The following is a 15168-nucleotide window of genomic DNA, read 5'->3' as shown; positions in this document are numbered from 1 at the left end:
GCACATTAACTGACACTGCCTTTTTTTGGCTCAATACCCTAAAAAGTACAATGAAAGCTCGTGCTGTGGGACCTTTATTTTGAGACTGAACACCCTTAGAGGTACCAAAACTGCTTTTTCAACCCCTAACAGGTACGACGAGCTCTCCCGTCCTTTCTATGTGGGAGTCCTTTCGGGGGGGCTTGCTATTTCCTTTATCGCACGCAAAGTCAATAACAAAAATATCGATGACGATTAGTTCTAAATATTTTCACATAGCATCTTGTAACTCTCACATTGAGCGGAAAAGACTTAATTATGTTTTTTTATACTTTTTTCTTTCACGCAGGTCTCCAACCAATTGAACCTAAGTTAAAGAAAACTAGCCCTCAGTACCTAACACTCAATAAACCTGGCTGGGTTCACTTCAAAGTTGTTTCTGATCCCCGCGCAAAGTTATTCTGGAGTAAAATGCGACCATGGCCTGATGGAGAGAAACTTCCCAGCCTCGAATTTGTGCCATTTTCAAATGGATCATTGTATGTGAGGAAGGCAAAGAAAAGTTATGAGGATAGTTACTATTGTACGGCGGTCAATTCTGGGGGGTATGACTTTGAAGATGTCGACGTTAAAGTGGGAGGTGAGAATACTCAATGTAGCACTTGATAGTGGTTGTGTAGAAGTCAAAGTGCATCATAATGAAGACTTTGCTTAAAAACCCCACAGCCTTTGAAACCCACAAATGAAGGTGCCACTAAAAGGTTGAGGAAGTACCTGACAGTTTGAGTACTGGGACATAAGCAAGCTGTTAGCCTGGGGGAGGGCGAGAGAGTGGACAACTTGAGCTGTACTAACATACCATCCATGGAAGTAGCAATATTCTTAGCTGATGCTGCAAACACATGGACAAATTCTGCTGGCGTGGGCCACTTAGCCTAACTGAAATTGATCAAGAATGCCCAGACAGGCATTTAATTTTCATCACGAGATTTTTGTTTTTTTGCAGAGCCACCTCGTCTCGTCAAAATTCCAAGCGACTTGACAACTTCAGTGAACAAAACAATCATGTTTGACTGCAAAGCCACAAGTGATTTTGGAATTAAGTATTTTTGGTTCCAGCGTGTGAAAGGATCTTCTTCTTTGATCTCCATATTAAAGCTGGACAAGCGATTCAACATTTTCCCCAATGGTTCTTTGGAAATACGCAGGCTACAGAAAAAGGACGAGGCATTCTACCACTGCAAGGCTGAAAACCCCATCGGATCTAACAATGTTTCAGCTTTTCTGCGAGTTTTGGGTAAGCGCAATTTGTTCCTCAGATAAGTCAAAATGTGAACTTGTTTTCAATGATTGATTCAAGTTGTTGATTGGCCTAATGTTACACATGGAATGAATACAAAGGGCTAAAGCGACATATTGCTTGCTGTGCACGCATTACATGCCTGTAATGCTAACTGATTATTGTTTCTACCATTATTGACGTAAATCACATGTTATTTAGTTCCACCAAGCTTTACAATCCGTCCTCGTGGTGCTGCCGAGCCATCTGGCAGCTCTCCTGTGTATAACTGTCAAGCAGATGGGGACCCCATGCCAACCATCAGCTGGACCAAGATTGGTTTGACCCAGCCGCCAGCAGAGCAGCTAAAGAATGGCAGCTTATTACTTAGGAACATTAAAAAATCTGATGAAGGACGATATACGTGTTCAGCAACCAGTAGCCTGAAGACCATCACAACTGAAATTACTATAAGTGTTTACAGTAAGTTCATTTGCTATACTTAATTGAGCTCAGTCACGGTATTTTGAGTTATTTTGATCACGTACAAAATCACCTTTGAATTGAAGAAACGTGAAAATAAGAGTTTACTAAGATAGAAAAACACCAAAGAGATAATAATAAACCATTAGGGAACAAGGATGATTAAGGATGGAGACGACTGACACGGATTGCAAACGATGAACTTGAAAAAAATCGGCTAAACTTCTCAAGATGCGTAAGTCGTGACGTAGCTCCTTTAAGTGAGTGACATAGCTGTAAGTAAATTGGTTTATTTTGAATTTGATTCAAAGCCTCTTTGTCTTATACACATATTACAAAATTGAGTTGTCTTCTATTCGCATTTCAGCTGCCTGTAGAATTGATCCTCAGCGACATGCAGTCCACCGCCCAAATCGCAGGTTCTTTGCAGCTGGAGAAAAAGTTACTGTCAGCTGTAAATTAGGGTTTAGAACAAAACAAGATGGAAATCTATCTTGTCACGATGATGGAAACTGGGACAAGAGCTTTCCCCAGTGTACTGGTATGAAACATGTTTTAAACCATGCCATAGAAAATACAGCCAATCAGAATGCAAGAAAGCTGTTGCGTATTCGAAGGTGTTACACTCAACCTTCCCATCGTGCGCCGCGCGTATCTCCCATTGACTGTGTTGGCCACTGTATTTTCTATGGCATGGTATAAAATAGTTATGCCTAAAGGCTGTGTGTATACCGAAAAAATACAAGTAACTCGTGGAATATTCTATGGTATTCCACTCGAACGCATTGTGTAACTAGTATGTATTTGGTCACACTGGGAAACACCTATGAAGGGGCCGGCTTATGTGAAGGGTAGCGGCCCAGTGCAGTTGCTGTGTTGTTATAGCTTAAGATGTTCAGCTAAGCCATGGCCGGGATTGTTTTCTTTGGCTACAAGTTGTTCTTGAAATCAGTGTCTCTCTGCCTAGAAGTATAAATGGATACTAGCAGATTGTCAGCCAAGTACAACCTGATAAAATGTGGGCAGCACCCCATTCAAAGAGAGTAGCAATATTCCCACTGCTGCAGAAAGCAGTGTGTGCCAGCACTGATAAGTCATTGGACTCCCCTCAGATTCCCATTATTGCTACAGCCATTATCTTACTTATACCTGTGACTGTCTACAGTAACCTTTGTCATAGCTAGCTGCAATGTCACCTTTCAGTTATTTTGTGTTTATAATTGACGAAGTTGAGTTTCTTTTCTGGCCAGATCTCGATGAATGCGCAATCCTTGCATCACTTCCAAGTCCACAAAATGACACCAACCTTCGAAGCTGTCACGAGAAAGCGACCTGTGTGAACACTGTAGGCTCGTACAGATGCGAGTGCATCCGAGGATATGCTGGGGACGGATTCACATGCATCGGTAGTATTTAATTTATCTTTATAGGGAGCAGGGATGGTGAAGTGTTGAGAGCGTTCCCCTCCCATCAATGCGGCACAGGTTCGATTCTGACCCGGTGCCATATGTACGTTGAGTTTGCTGTTGGTTCTTGCCTTGCTCAGAGGATTTTTCTCCGGGTTCTCCGGTTCTCCTCCCTCCACAAAAACCAACCTCTCCAAATTCCAATTCGACCAGGATAGAGGACCCATATGAAAACAATCTAAAGCTGATGGGGCTTCCCTTCTAAATATTGTAATTTGTTTATTTCTTTATCTAACTCATTGCTGTTATGATCTTAGTTTGTAATATTGGGGAAAATCATTAAAAAAATAAGCTTCAAGATTTAAGATCAACAGGACTCGCAAGTTTGATTCTTTTGACAAGACAAACAGCTCTTACAGTCCCTATCTACACCCATTTGTACAAATGGCCATGGATAATGAAAACTTGTCGCAGAAACCTGAAAAAGCTTCATGGAAAATATTCGGAAAAGAGAATCATTTTCTCTGCATTAAAATGTGTCGAAATCCTGCGCTCTTGCTGAAGTCCCTAGACAAGGTTAAATTCGATTTGAATTGGAGATAAATTATTTGGTTTTAGGAGACAAAGTACACAAACTGTGGCCTTTCTAATCCTTTCTACTAATGTAAGACTTATCTTTGCTTTGATGCGTTGTTATAGCCGTTTGTTTGCCACCAACGCGGCGAGGGAATGAAAAATGGACACCGGAAAAACCAAGTTACCGCATTGGCGAGACTGTATGGCTAAACTGTGCTACTGGGTACAACCTTGCAGATTCAGGTGTTTCAAGTGTCACGTGTGGCAAAGATACTCAGTGGACTACCCCAAGTCCAACATGTCAAGGTAAGTAAATATGTTATTTGCCGATTAGGAGGTCCGTATAATGAATAACTGTGACCGAGGTCACAGCCCGAGCCCGAGGTCACAGTTTTCACTATACGGACCGATCATACCCGGTAAAAAACTTATTTACGTTTTCTTCTCACTCTCAAACCACTTTTATAGTTGATGAACTTTTTTCACACACACATCGTGCGTGCGTTACCTTGACCTTGATAGGAAAATCCGGACCGCGCTATGAACCAATCAGATTACAGCTGCAGGTTACCGTGTCCTCTTGGAAAAAAACAAAAACACTTTTCAAGCCTTTGATTAACTTTTTACTAACTGTTATTACATATGTATTCAGTCTCCATTTGCATATTAATTGTAATACTTACAATTAGTCCAGATTTGGAAAATGCAGGTGTTTAATTAGGTGTAATACAATGTTTGTTTAACGAAAAAATACTTTTCATCAGACAACAATGAGTGCGAGGGATCTCCCTGCCACAACACTGCTGACTGCATCAATACCGAGGGCTCATTTACATGTAGATGTAAACAAGGATTTGAAGGAGATGGCATAACGGAATGTAAAGGTACAGATCGGGGGTATCGTGTTATCTTGTTTGTGTTTATCAGTAGTTTCGGTCCAAGATATTTCATAAGTTCGACCATACTGAAAATTAGTTTTTCATTTAAATGATTTCGTCCCAAAGTTTGACATGAACTCCAAAAAAGCACCAGAGGCTTCTTTTCTGGGCATGGCTGCAATTTATTCTCATACCAAGATGTCTAGGTAGCAATTCTCAGTCATTCTCACAAGTGAGGAAGATGATTGCTTCGGATATATTCTTGTCTGAAAATTTGTCCCTCTTGTTCTTATCACTTTTATTCAACACTTTGCCTCCAACCCCCAGCACAACTCATTCCTCTTAGAATTAAAATGTTGAGCAATGACGGAATATGAACTTGCTTAATTTTCAGAGGAGAAAAAACGTGTCGTGACTGGATCTGATGGCAAAACATGGAAGTATTCAGACACGTTGAACGCCCTCGACGATAAAGTAAGATTAAGTTCATAATTATTATTTTAGTCATGTTTTTAAAGGTTTCTAAGTAGAACATAGTCAATATAGTCGTCTTTTTCTTACAAAATTAAACTTCGTGCAAAAAGTAATTTTCTTTTTGGTGAACAGCTCAAGCAATTTGAAGAGAACAAAATTACCTCTGAAGAACTCTTGGACGTGGTATTAAACTCCTCTACCCAGGCCCCGGACTCTAAACAGTTGCTTCCGGGTGATCTGGTCATGGTCATGAAAGCAATGAATACTGCTGTGTCAAATATGAATGCCAAACAAAGAATGTCAGCTGCTAAGGTAAAAGAAGCGCTTTTGTTCTGTTTCGTTCTGTATCCTACGTTGCTTAGAATTCAATCTGCCTTTTTATTCTTTGTGATATACCTTTGAACTGGCAAGGAAGATTGGTTTTCGTTGCTTTATTCAAATTTGATTTTCATTCGTCCCTGAGGAGGTGGGCAGAGATTAAAAGCTGAATTTCCTCGTAATTGAGTGTATTATATGGGTTTTAACTCTTACAAACGTAGTTGGTTGATTTGCGTCAATGCACTTCATGCTAGAATCTTTGACCTGTGTTACTTGTGAGTTGTTACAATTGCTACAGTACAGGTTGTTACAGAACGTTCTTCCTCCACAACAACCGACATTCCAAGCTGCTGATTCCTTGTGTGCACTTTGCTTATCATTACTTTGAAGTTCAATCGAACTAAAATTTCCGGATGTCTTCCCAGACATGTTTTTGATGTCATTAATTTTATCTCGCTTTCATTTTTACAGCAAACTTTGCAAATTTCAAGTAACATTTTGGATAAGAAGAACAAAGCCCAGTGGGATGAACTGCAAGAGGTGCACTCTCGTGTATACTTGCTTAGCAAGAATTTTAATCTAGTCTCCCCGTCTCGCAAAGTAGGCATTTACACGCATTACATGCCTACAATACGACCCTGCAGTTGACGCAGTACATATTCCTGGAGTATTTTCTTTCCCTTTACCCTTTCCCTCCGCCCGCAACAAAAACATAAAGAGGGTGCTGATCTGTCCCAACAAATATGTCATTCATTGAGATCATTTAGAAACAAATATCCCACTTGCTAAGTTGTTCTACAAGACTCTCAAAAATTTACTAAGAGTTTTCTTTGATTTAGCTTGTGAGGACATCTAAGACATGGTACTGAAATAAACAGGTTTTTTTTTCTTTGTCAAGGTCAGGATTCGGTTGTCACTGGCTCTACTTTACCTAGGAATCTGCTAAGGGACCCCTCCCATCAGCAATTACCTCGGCTAAGCTTAAACCCAACGAATTCACCATTATACATTTACTACTGTGCTTTCCATACGTCTCATCAAATGATATAGCGACGATCCTATCCATATACAACTTTACTCTATGAATATACCAAAAACTTAAACTGTGTATAAACTGCATTTTTAATTTATTCTGTAGGACTCCAAGGGTGTTACTGAGGTAATGACTTTATTGGACAAGTTCGCCATGGAGCTGGCCACTGATTTAGAAAAGCAAGGCTCTGTAAACGGTAGCAATGCTACTGTTGAAGTTAAAATAGACAGTATTGGTGAGTTCGAGACTCAACTCAAAGGCTTGTTCGCCCGTTGCTAAGAAAGAAGTGTAAAGAGAGACCTCTTTTGTCTGCAAATAACTTGTAATTGTCAGTTATACCGAATAGCTGAAATCTGCAACAAACAAACGTGAAAGAAGGTCAAGGTTGATGATAAGCACTCAGTTTGTTGTGGTCGCTAAGGTCAAAAGGCCTTGATAAGTAGAAAAGACAGGGATTTTTTCGGTCACTAAACTTGCTAGTATTGTAAAACGAGTTTTCGTAAAACAGAATTATAAAATTCTGATTAAGTTGGGTCCTTCTTTTGCAGTTAAGAGGTTGTGCTGATTGTTTAATTTATTTCTATCGTCTTGTCGGTTTTAGAAATGAAAGTGATGGTAAAAGAGGCGAGGAGTTTTTCAAGCGATGTGGAGTATCCTGAAAACACAAAAGAAGGAAACGATGGTTCCGCACAGGTTCGCTTGCCTCAAGAACTATTTGAAAAATACAAAGGTAAGGAGTTCTCTGCTTTGATTACTTTCAAATATAAATGGTGGCAGCCCTGAAAATTGACTGTTCCGTTTACCACTTGGGCTTGCCACGATGGTGTCGATGGTCTTCCGGGTCTAAACTGCGAAACCATTGGCCACGCGAAAGACCTACTCTTTACATTGTAATATTTGGTCCGTGTACTAAGGTCGACTTGCTAATTGGTTTCTGTTACCAATGAAAATACACCTTTTAAGTAAACTTTAATCCTTAGAAGTAAGGACTGTTTTTGGGTCTAAACAAAACTCTCTAAAAAACAGAAAGTAATCCGGGAATTATGTTTTCTTGACGTATTTTTCGTTTCGCTTTCAAGCTATTAACGCGTCTGTTTTGTGTTATTGTAGATGGCACTCTCGTCAAAGTGACAAGCTTCTTATTCAGAGACTTGGGCGAGCTGATGCCAAAGAGAGGAGAAGGAATGAAGAAGTAAGTCTGCTGGTGTCGACCCTTTTTACAATTCCACCATGTCATGACACGGTTGCGAAACAACACAGTATATTTTACATCGTATTACTGTTTTTGTAGGTTCGATGTCAGTTCTCCAATCGTGTCCAGTTCCCTGTCTCCTGCTCCGTCCGATGACAAGCTGGACCCACCTGTCACCATCATTACAATGAATGAAAAGGTACTCTCCGTTCCACTTTTAGATGTGAATTTTGCAGCACTTAGCCAGACAACAGACAATAGCGCTTCACTTATTGTTTTTCATAGCCCTTTAAGTATCGTGTAATCATGAAAAACATGTTATCTTTGATTGGACAAAACATGTCACGGAAAATTGGAAATTGAAACTGACAATTCTCTGTGCACGACGATATTTTTAATCTTTTAGCCAGCAGACGTGGAGGCGGTCGAGAAATGCGTTTATTGGGACTTTGAAAAGTAAGTTCGTCATATATATATTCCATAATTATTTCAAGACTTTCATTTAACTCTTGGTAAAGTTGTTGAAGCCGGAATCACAAGTGTATGATTAAAATAAAGAAGTAAATGAAAAAACATAGTTTTAACCTGGATATTTCTTCTGCCAAGTGAATCAACCGCAAAACAAACTTGTTGACAATCATTTCTATCAATTAAATATCAGTCCCCGGGTTGCTACTGTAGTCAATAGACGAATACCGTTAATGATATCGGAATCTTGTGTAAAAGTAGTCATGACCAGTCGTATTTACAGTTTTGTTGTTGATGTTACTCTTTAGCCATTATTACTCAACTTTTGGATTAAAGCATGTTGTAACCATAAACGTACTGGAATTCTTTCAGGTCTAAGGATCTGGGTGGTAGCTGGTCAGCGGAGGGCTGTCGAGTGGTATCTAGCGGAAGTAACGGAACAGTGTGTGAGTGTGACCATCTGACCAGCTTTGCCACGTTGTCTGTTTATGACAAGGTAAACTTGACTTGTTTTAGATACACGGGACAATAACAATGCATCGAGAAGGTTATTGTTTAGAGCCTTTTTCACTTAAGTCTGGAAAGTAATGGACCTTTTTACCGATCTCACGCAATATCAATAATTTCTTGTATTTTTCATGTAAATAAAAGAACTACCTCCATAGATCAATTTGTCCTGCCAAATTTAGTAAATATGAGAAGTTTCGTAAAAATCGGTTGAAAACTCGTAAAAATACGGGACCCCAAACTTGCAAATTTATACAAAGAAATGTATGCCAGAGGCAAGTGCTGCCTCCTTACATCGCGACTTGACCCAATAACTTAGCAACCGTTACTGTCAATAGACAGACTCGAATGTAATTCCATGACTGTTTCCTGTGATTAACTCTCGCCTTGCTTTTTTGTCTCTTTTTATTTTTAGGAACTCGTTTTTTCCCTCATTATTTACATTGGCTGTGGTCTGCTACTCTTTGCCGCGCTGATAGCGCTGATAAGACACTTATACATCTACTGGTAAGTGCTATGTTTTTAGTACATAATGTTGCAGCGTTATTGCAGTTGATAGACAGATTAAATAACCACGACGAGAACAACGTCGATTAAAAAATAACTTTATATTTTACCCACGAATCTGGCGACTCTCTAAAGTCGTTTACTTTGTTAATTACTGTCAAAACCATCACGAAACTGAATCTGGAACACAGCGATAAATTTGAAATATAAATTTAAAAAATTAACCCTCGTGATTCACGTTCCCTAAACAAAGCAGAAGTTAGTCTTTTCATGTTGTTGTTTTGTAGAAGACGGCAAAGAAATGTGCCAAAAATTATAACGCACGTGCACAGCCATTGTTCTCCTCATTAAACCTTTTGTTTAGCGACGTTCAGTTCTCGTTGCCGTTGCCATCGTGGTTTTCTTAAACTCCCTGATGAGAAAAATATAACTTGATGGCGTGGTGTAAGGGCACTGCTGCAAGACTTGTTGATTACGGGTTGTGTGTTAATGGAGAAATCTGCTCTGTTAGAATGAGGCATGTTTCCAATAATTGTTTCCTAGTGTAAACACTAGGGGCGTGACGCTAACTAGCGTTGATGTTGACCCTTCTTAATTTTTTGTTCCTTTGTGTTTTAACAGCAAGCTCCGTGCAGAGCGTTCCATTTTACACATTAACCTCTGTTTGGCCATAGCTGCTGGTATAGCTCTCTTCATTGGCGGGCTCAAACTAACGAAAATTCGGGTGAGAGAAATAACGAAAGAGAAGAAATGCATTTTCCTATCTACCACAAACTTTTAACCACTAACGTGACTGATTTCATGGACTACGAGCTGGCTAGGAATAGCCACAGGAACAGCGGACAACGAGCATAGTAAATAAAAGTATTTCTTACTCGACTAAGTTAGTTCAGAAAGCCAATAACTAAAATCACAACCAATCAGATTGCTCTAATATTCTCTAAGTATTAGACTGAGCACTGTCCCAAATGATCCCGCTCGATCAATCTCGAAGATTTTCTGTAGTTGTATGGTTTAGGTTTCTGAAAGAACTTGCTTTCACATAAAAGATTCTTTTTTCCTTCCAACTCTCTTTCCCTTCTGTTTTGTTAGCATCATACTTGAACAGACGCCCAGTAGGCCTCCAGTTTGAGATATTTTTCCAGTCCGTGATCGTAGCATTTTTTCTTAACAGTTTCGGTCGTGTAATAAATCTCCTATTAACCAATCTAGCTTGGGACCTTACTGTGAAGATATAGCCCTAGCCCTTTTTACTGTCAAGACCTCGGGCCGATATTCTCCTAGTACGGCCCTGGTGCTTATTAAATAGTCTCGTGTGCTATCGCAGGTGGTGTGTATTATTGTTGCCGCATTGCTTCAGTATTTCTTCATCGCGATGTTCTGCTGGGCATTGTGCGAGGGACTTCAGCTCTTCATGACTCTTGCAACAGGGAAAAACAAGAAAGCCACACGACTAAAGTATTTCTTCATCATTGGATGGAGTAAGTTGAAAAAGTATTTTTCATGATGACTAGATATCACTGTGGCTGATAGCTGGGGTCAAATAAAGCTTGTACCACGCCCATATTGGTCTCCTTTGGGGTTTTAATTTAAATTTTCTGACGAGTGTCCCCGACGTTTTCATATCGGAGTCCCCTCGGGGTTGCAGTTACACATTGGATCCTTAACAAAGTGATCCCTCCCCTTTTTTACTCGGCACAGTAGTTCTGACTTAGAGACGAGTGCTTACTGTTTCGTCAAAATATCCAAACATTTTTAATAAAGTAAACCTCTGTTGCGAAACGCTGGAGTACCATCACGTAATCAGAAATTGTATTTGTTTGTTTTTCACAGTTTTCCCGCTGATTACAGTTGGAATCTCTCTCGGCGTAACTCAACTGCGTGGCTTCGGAAGTGATGAATGGTTCGTTCTTTAATTTTTCATTGTACTTTCCCCCACGAGATCACCGTAATATTTAATTGAAACCCTAAAACGACATTTGTAACTTGTGCTGTCTTTGTGATCAAATAAGAACGTCTTTCCGTGAACTTATTTATATAAGAGGAGATAGAAAATTATGCACATTTAACAAAAGCTGCTTATGTATAAGTATTCCTCCGTCAGAATAGCCGACTCTGTAGCGCGAATTTTACTCAGGTGGACAGCCCAAGCGACTTTGCACTCATTTTCATCCTCAAAGGAAAAATCCACGCAACGCTCATGGGGAGAATTGGATATCATCTCTAAAAATAACTTGAGAGGGATTACCTTGGGAATGAGACCTATATGGGATATGGGGGAAAAACTCTTTTACTCTTCATCCGCTCTTGGTCAAGTAAGTTTTGAGCCAATCAGGGCTCGTGTTCTTACTCCTGTACTCGTTTTGTTCCCAGGTGCTGGCTTGATTACTCGACCGTGTTAATGTGGGCCTATGTTGGTCCTGCTGGTGGATTTATTCTGGTAAGTTATTTTTAGATCATTTACATTGTCATCGTTAGCTGTTTGAATATGCAGCAACGTCACACTCTTTTTAGACGATTGTATAAAGCTAGTGCTTGCTGCTTTAGGCAACTCCATCAAGCTAAGTGACGGACCGTTATTTTTCTGAAGACGGGGGGGGGGGGCTAGGGCATTTTGCGCGATTTTTCTTAGCAATTTTTGCTGTGCAGGAATTTTTTGGAAATTGCATAACCCCCTTCCTCAAAAGAATAACGGTCCGTCCCGAGTCACGATGTTGTAAGCATTTCTGTCACGCTGAATGACGTTCTATAAAGTGATTCTGGCATATAAAAAACTGGCTTTAGTAAACAACAGCTGAAGAACCGAGCTGAAGTCGTTCTGAATACCACACCCAACACCCCTGGTTCATAGATAAGTCTATTGCGGCTGCTCTCTGCTTTATTTCAGGTCAGCCTCGTCTTGATGTTGATGATCCTCTGTGTCAAAGGAAGAGTTGTCGACTCTACGGATAGGCGAAAAGTCTGGTGAGTAAAACATCAAATTGTTCTTGATTCTCCAAACTGCCAGGCCTGTCAAGAACCAGCAATCGCAGACGCATTTTCTTGGCCCTTCAGTTTTATTAAGGGAGCTACGTCACGGTTTACGCATCTTGAAATGTTTAGCCTAAATTTTTCAAGTTCGTCGTTTGTAATCCGTATCCGTAATTCGTCGTTTGTAATTTTAGTTAGAGGACCTAAATAGGGATAACCTCATGGTCCTCCTTTTCAAATACTCTTTGTATTCTGTATTTGAATAAAGTATTATTATTAAGCATCGATCTTCTCCATCCTCAACCATCCTTGTTCCGCTATGGTTTATCATTATCTCTTTGGTGTGTTAGTTAATTAATATTTTCAGGTTTCCTTCAATTTCAAGGTAATTTTGTACGTGGTCAAAATAACTCAAAATACCGTGACTGCGCTCCACTAGATTCGCTGCCTCCCAGACTAAGCTTAGCTTTCCCTTGGCTAAACGATACGAAAAATCAACTTAAAAATTTTAAATGTAACAAAAGGCTTTATAAAAAAATTGCAGCGCTATCTTAATTTCAGAAATTTTCTAAACTTACGATGTTTGTAATCAGTGTTTCTTCTCTCCGTAGTCTCTCGGTCCTGTTCTTATTTATTCTCATTATTGCAATCGCCGGGACCTGGGTTGTAGCCGCCATTTACGTCAAACATCCTGAGAACAACAATTGGCAATACGTGTTCGCAGGCGCCTGTGCGTTACAGGTAAGGATTGCGTGACTTGTGACGCAGTAAGTGATAGTCTACCCTTGATGCTTTCGATTTGTTTGAAACTACTCCTTGTCTTCATTTGTTATTGCAGGGACTTTTGCTGCTTGCGTACTGTCTTTTGGACCAGAATGTAAGTTGGTTTTGTTTCTTCTATTCGAAGAGACTTGTTTGTTAAGGGCCGGTTTTAGGGGTCAGGTCACGCTATTAAATCGACTCTGTCACGTTTGATCACACTACTTAGGTTGATTTTGTCACGTAGATATGCTCTTTCGGTTACAAAAATGAGAAACGAATTACCTGGCGTGACATATCGTGACTCAACACCTTTTTCGTTTTGAAGAGCTTATTCATCTTGTCGTAGGGTTTGTCAATCTGTTAAAACATGGAAGTACTCTTGGTTGAAAGTAGCCTTTACATATCTTTTTCTATTTTAGGTAAAGAATTTTACCTATCATTATGAGATCAAGAAGATCCAGAAAAAGGAAAAACGGAATTATTATAGCACCACGGATACAGTTCAGGTATGAACGCAACGCAACGCAACGCCCCCCCCCCCCCCACCCACCTCAACCCCCAACCCTCCCTCCCACCCCTAGTCATGTCATCCAACGTAATTTGGGTCATTGCGCGACACTCCGCGTCTAGTCATGGAATACTTCTGCAACGTCGCACTGCATAATGGAAACTGAATGCCCCTCTTTCAGAATCTTTGCCTCCGTTTTCAACTCGACGTTTTTCTTTTGCTCACTGAGATCTTTAAAATCAGTTGCCAAGGTACCGTGCCAGGGTGTCCTAAGTTTGAAAATCGCTGACCTGAACGTTTGAACGTTTGAATTTTTTTCACTTTGCCTTTCGAAAATCAAACCAAACATGTCTGTCCGTCGCGCAGTTTTAGTTTGTATACTCCTACCGATTAAAACTTTTAAAAAATCATTCATCACTCAGTAATTTTTACTTTCCAGTATTACGGAGCAGATGCAGTTGACGGGAAGTACCGAGTGACCAGACCTTCTATCAAAGAGTCAAATACAGATCTCCGCGGCTCATCCAAGAGACTGTCCCGGATAGGTTCCACCACAGGGGTCTTTGAAGATGAACCCGAATACCCACCCCCAATTATGGACACTCCTGCCTCCATAGATAGCGTGCTGAAGAGGTAAGGATATTCCTTTAACTCGCGGTTAAGTCGACTTATGTACCGAATACCACCTCATATAAGTAAATTTCCTACCTTAAATCCACCTATTTGTTTGTTTATTGCTAGTCAGTTTTATTAACGACATATAAATATACACACATAACATGCAAACAGGTTGTTGTTCTGCACTGAAAAACCACACGATATAGTGTGCCTGTTATCAGAAAATTATGAGTTAACAAGGAAATCTTTCTCGGATGTCGAAGGACATTCGCGATCAGTTGACCTTGGTGATCTTCATCAACAGTCACTCGCTGTATATTTAGTGCTTGTTGATGTCCAAAAGTGAACAAATTTTCTTTCGATCGCAGGAACATCGAAGGAGAGCCGATTCCAGAAACGCCCATGGGTGAGGTCATCCACTTGCAAACGTTCCCTAATCGGAAAGGAAGCTCGTCTTATTACTCGTCGATTCCTTCCGAGTCTGCCAGCGACAGGCGTCCGGACGGAGCCGAAGAGCCCGACTTGGCCATCGGAGAAAGAAGATTTTCTAAGTCGAGCGTGCGCAAGAGTGCGGACACGTTACTGTCGAGTCACTCCAAGTTACAACAAATTCCTGAGAGAGAGCCACTGATGAATTCTGGGTACCATCGACCAGCGGATTCGCCTCCGCCATATAGCAATGCAAAAGAACGCTCCCGGCCTTATGAGTTCAAGGTTAGTTATTTACTGAAACATGAATTGTTTCACAGTCGAACTTCCGTTAATAGATAACACCCTTAGACTCGTTATCTCAGCGGTTAGGTCTTTTTGCGCAGAGGAAAAAATCAATATCAATTATTAAAGTCTTTCAGAAAATTCAATTCCTGCGTTTTTCTTTTACGAATTTAAGTTCTCAGATATTTAAGATGCGAGGACTAGGCGTACTTCAGTACCAAACGCCGATGCTAATTATTCTTATTTTTCGTTTGTAAATTTTCTCGTGGAAGTGGGGACTAAAAGTGCGATTCTAGATTTTCCCTTCAGGAAGTATCTCTCAGATTTCAGCAGTAGAATCTCTGCGCCGTCTTTGTCCCATTTTAATCTGACGGATTTTCCAGCGAAAAAGTCCTCTCTAATCGCTCATTATGATTATAAAGCTCATTGAGTTTTATTTCATGAACTGACAAAAATATGCCATTTATGCCCGCGGCCACCGTTCGTTCACTTCTCT

General features: G+C 40.3%; 1 protein-coding gene across 1 annotated transcript in view; it reads left to right on the top strand.

Moving 5' to 3' along the window:
• The window catches only part of LOC145488237 (uncharacterized), a 29133-nt gene that overhangs the window by 10146 nt on the left and 3819 nt on the right, over positions 1-15168 (top strand). The window contains exons 10-36 of the mRNA XM_081467058.1: positions 329-619; positions 986-1276; positions 1481-1741; positions 2109-2282; positions 2992-3147; positions 3847-4029; positions 4488-4607; positions 4996-5075; positions 5208-5387; positions 5865-5933; positions 6532-6661; positions 7028-7156; positions 7537-7618; positions 7718-7817; positions 8025-8074; positions 8459-8582; positions 9009-9100; positions 9722-9824; positions 10428-10581; positions 10934-11003; positions 11474-11540; positions 11988-12064; positions 12682-12811; positions 12909-12947; positions 13252-13338; positions 13780-13973; positions 14327-14672. Coding sequence (XP_081323184.1) covers positions 329-619; positions 986-1276; positions 1481-1741; positions 2109-2282; positions 2992-3147; positions 3847-4029; positions 4488-4607; positions 4996-5075; positions 5208-5387; positions 5865-5933; positions 6532-6661; positions 7028-7156; positions 7537-7618; positions 7718-7817; positions 8025-8074; positions 8459-8582; positions 9009-9100; positions 9722-9824; positions 10428-10581; positions 10934-11003; positions 11474-11540; positions 11988-12064; positions 12682-12811; positions 12909-12947; positions 13252-13338; positions 13780-13973; positions 14327-14672 — 3779 coding nt within the window. The remainder of the gene's footprint in view (positions 1-328; positions 620-985; positions 1277-1480; positions 1742-2108; positions 2283-2991; positions 3148-3846; positions 4030-4487; positions 4608-4995; positions 5076-5207; positions 5388-5864; positions 5934-6531; positions 6662-7027; positions 7157-7536; positions 7619-7717; positions 7818-8024; positions 8075-8458; positions 8583-9008; positions 9101-9721; positions 9825-10427; positions 10582-10933; positions 11004-11473; positions 11541-11987; positions 12065-12681; positions 12812-12908; positions 12948-13251; positions 13339-13779; positions 13974-14326; positions 14673-15168) is intronic.

Source organism: Orbicella franksi, chromosome 5 (genome assembly GCF_964199315.1).
Source record: "Orbicella franksi chromosome 5, jaOrbFran1.1, whole genome shotgun sequence".
Lineage (NCBI taxonomy): Eukaryota > Metazoa > Cnidaria > Anthozoa > Scleractinia > Merulinidae > Orbicella > Orbicella franksi.
Note: the sequence above shows the minus strand (reverse complement) of the source record. Positions and strands in the feature narration are given on the sequence as shown.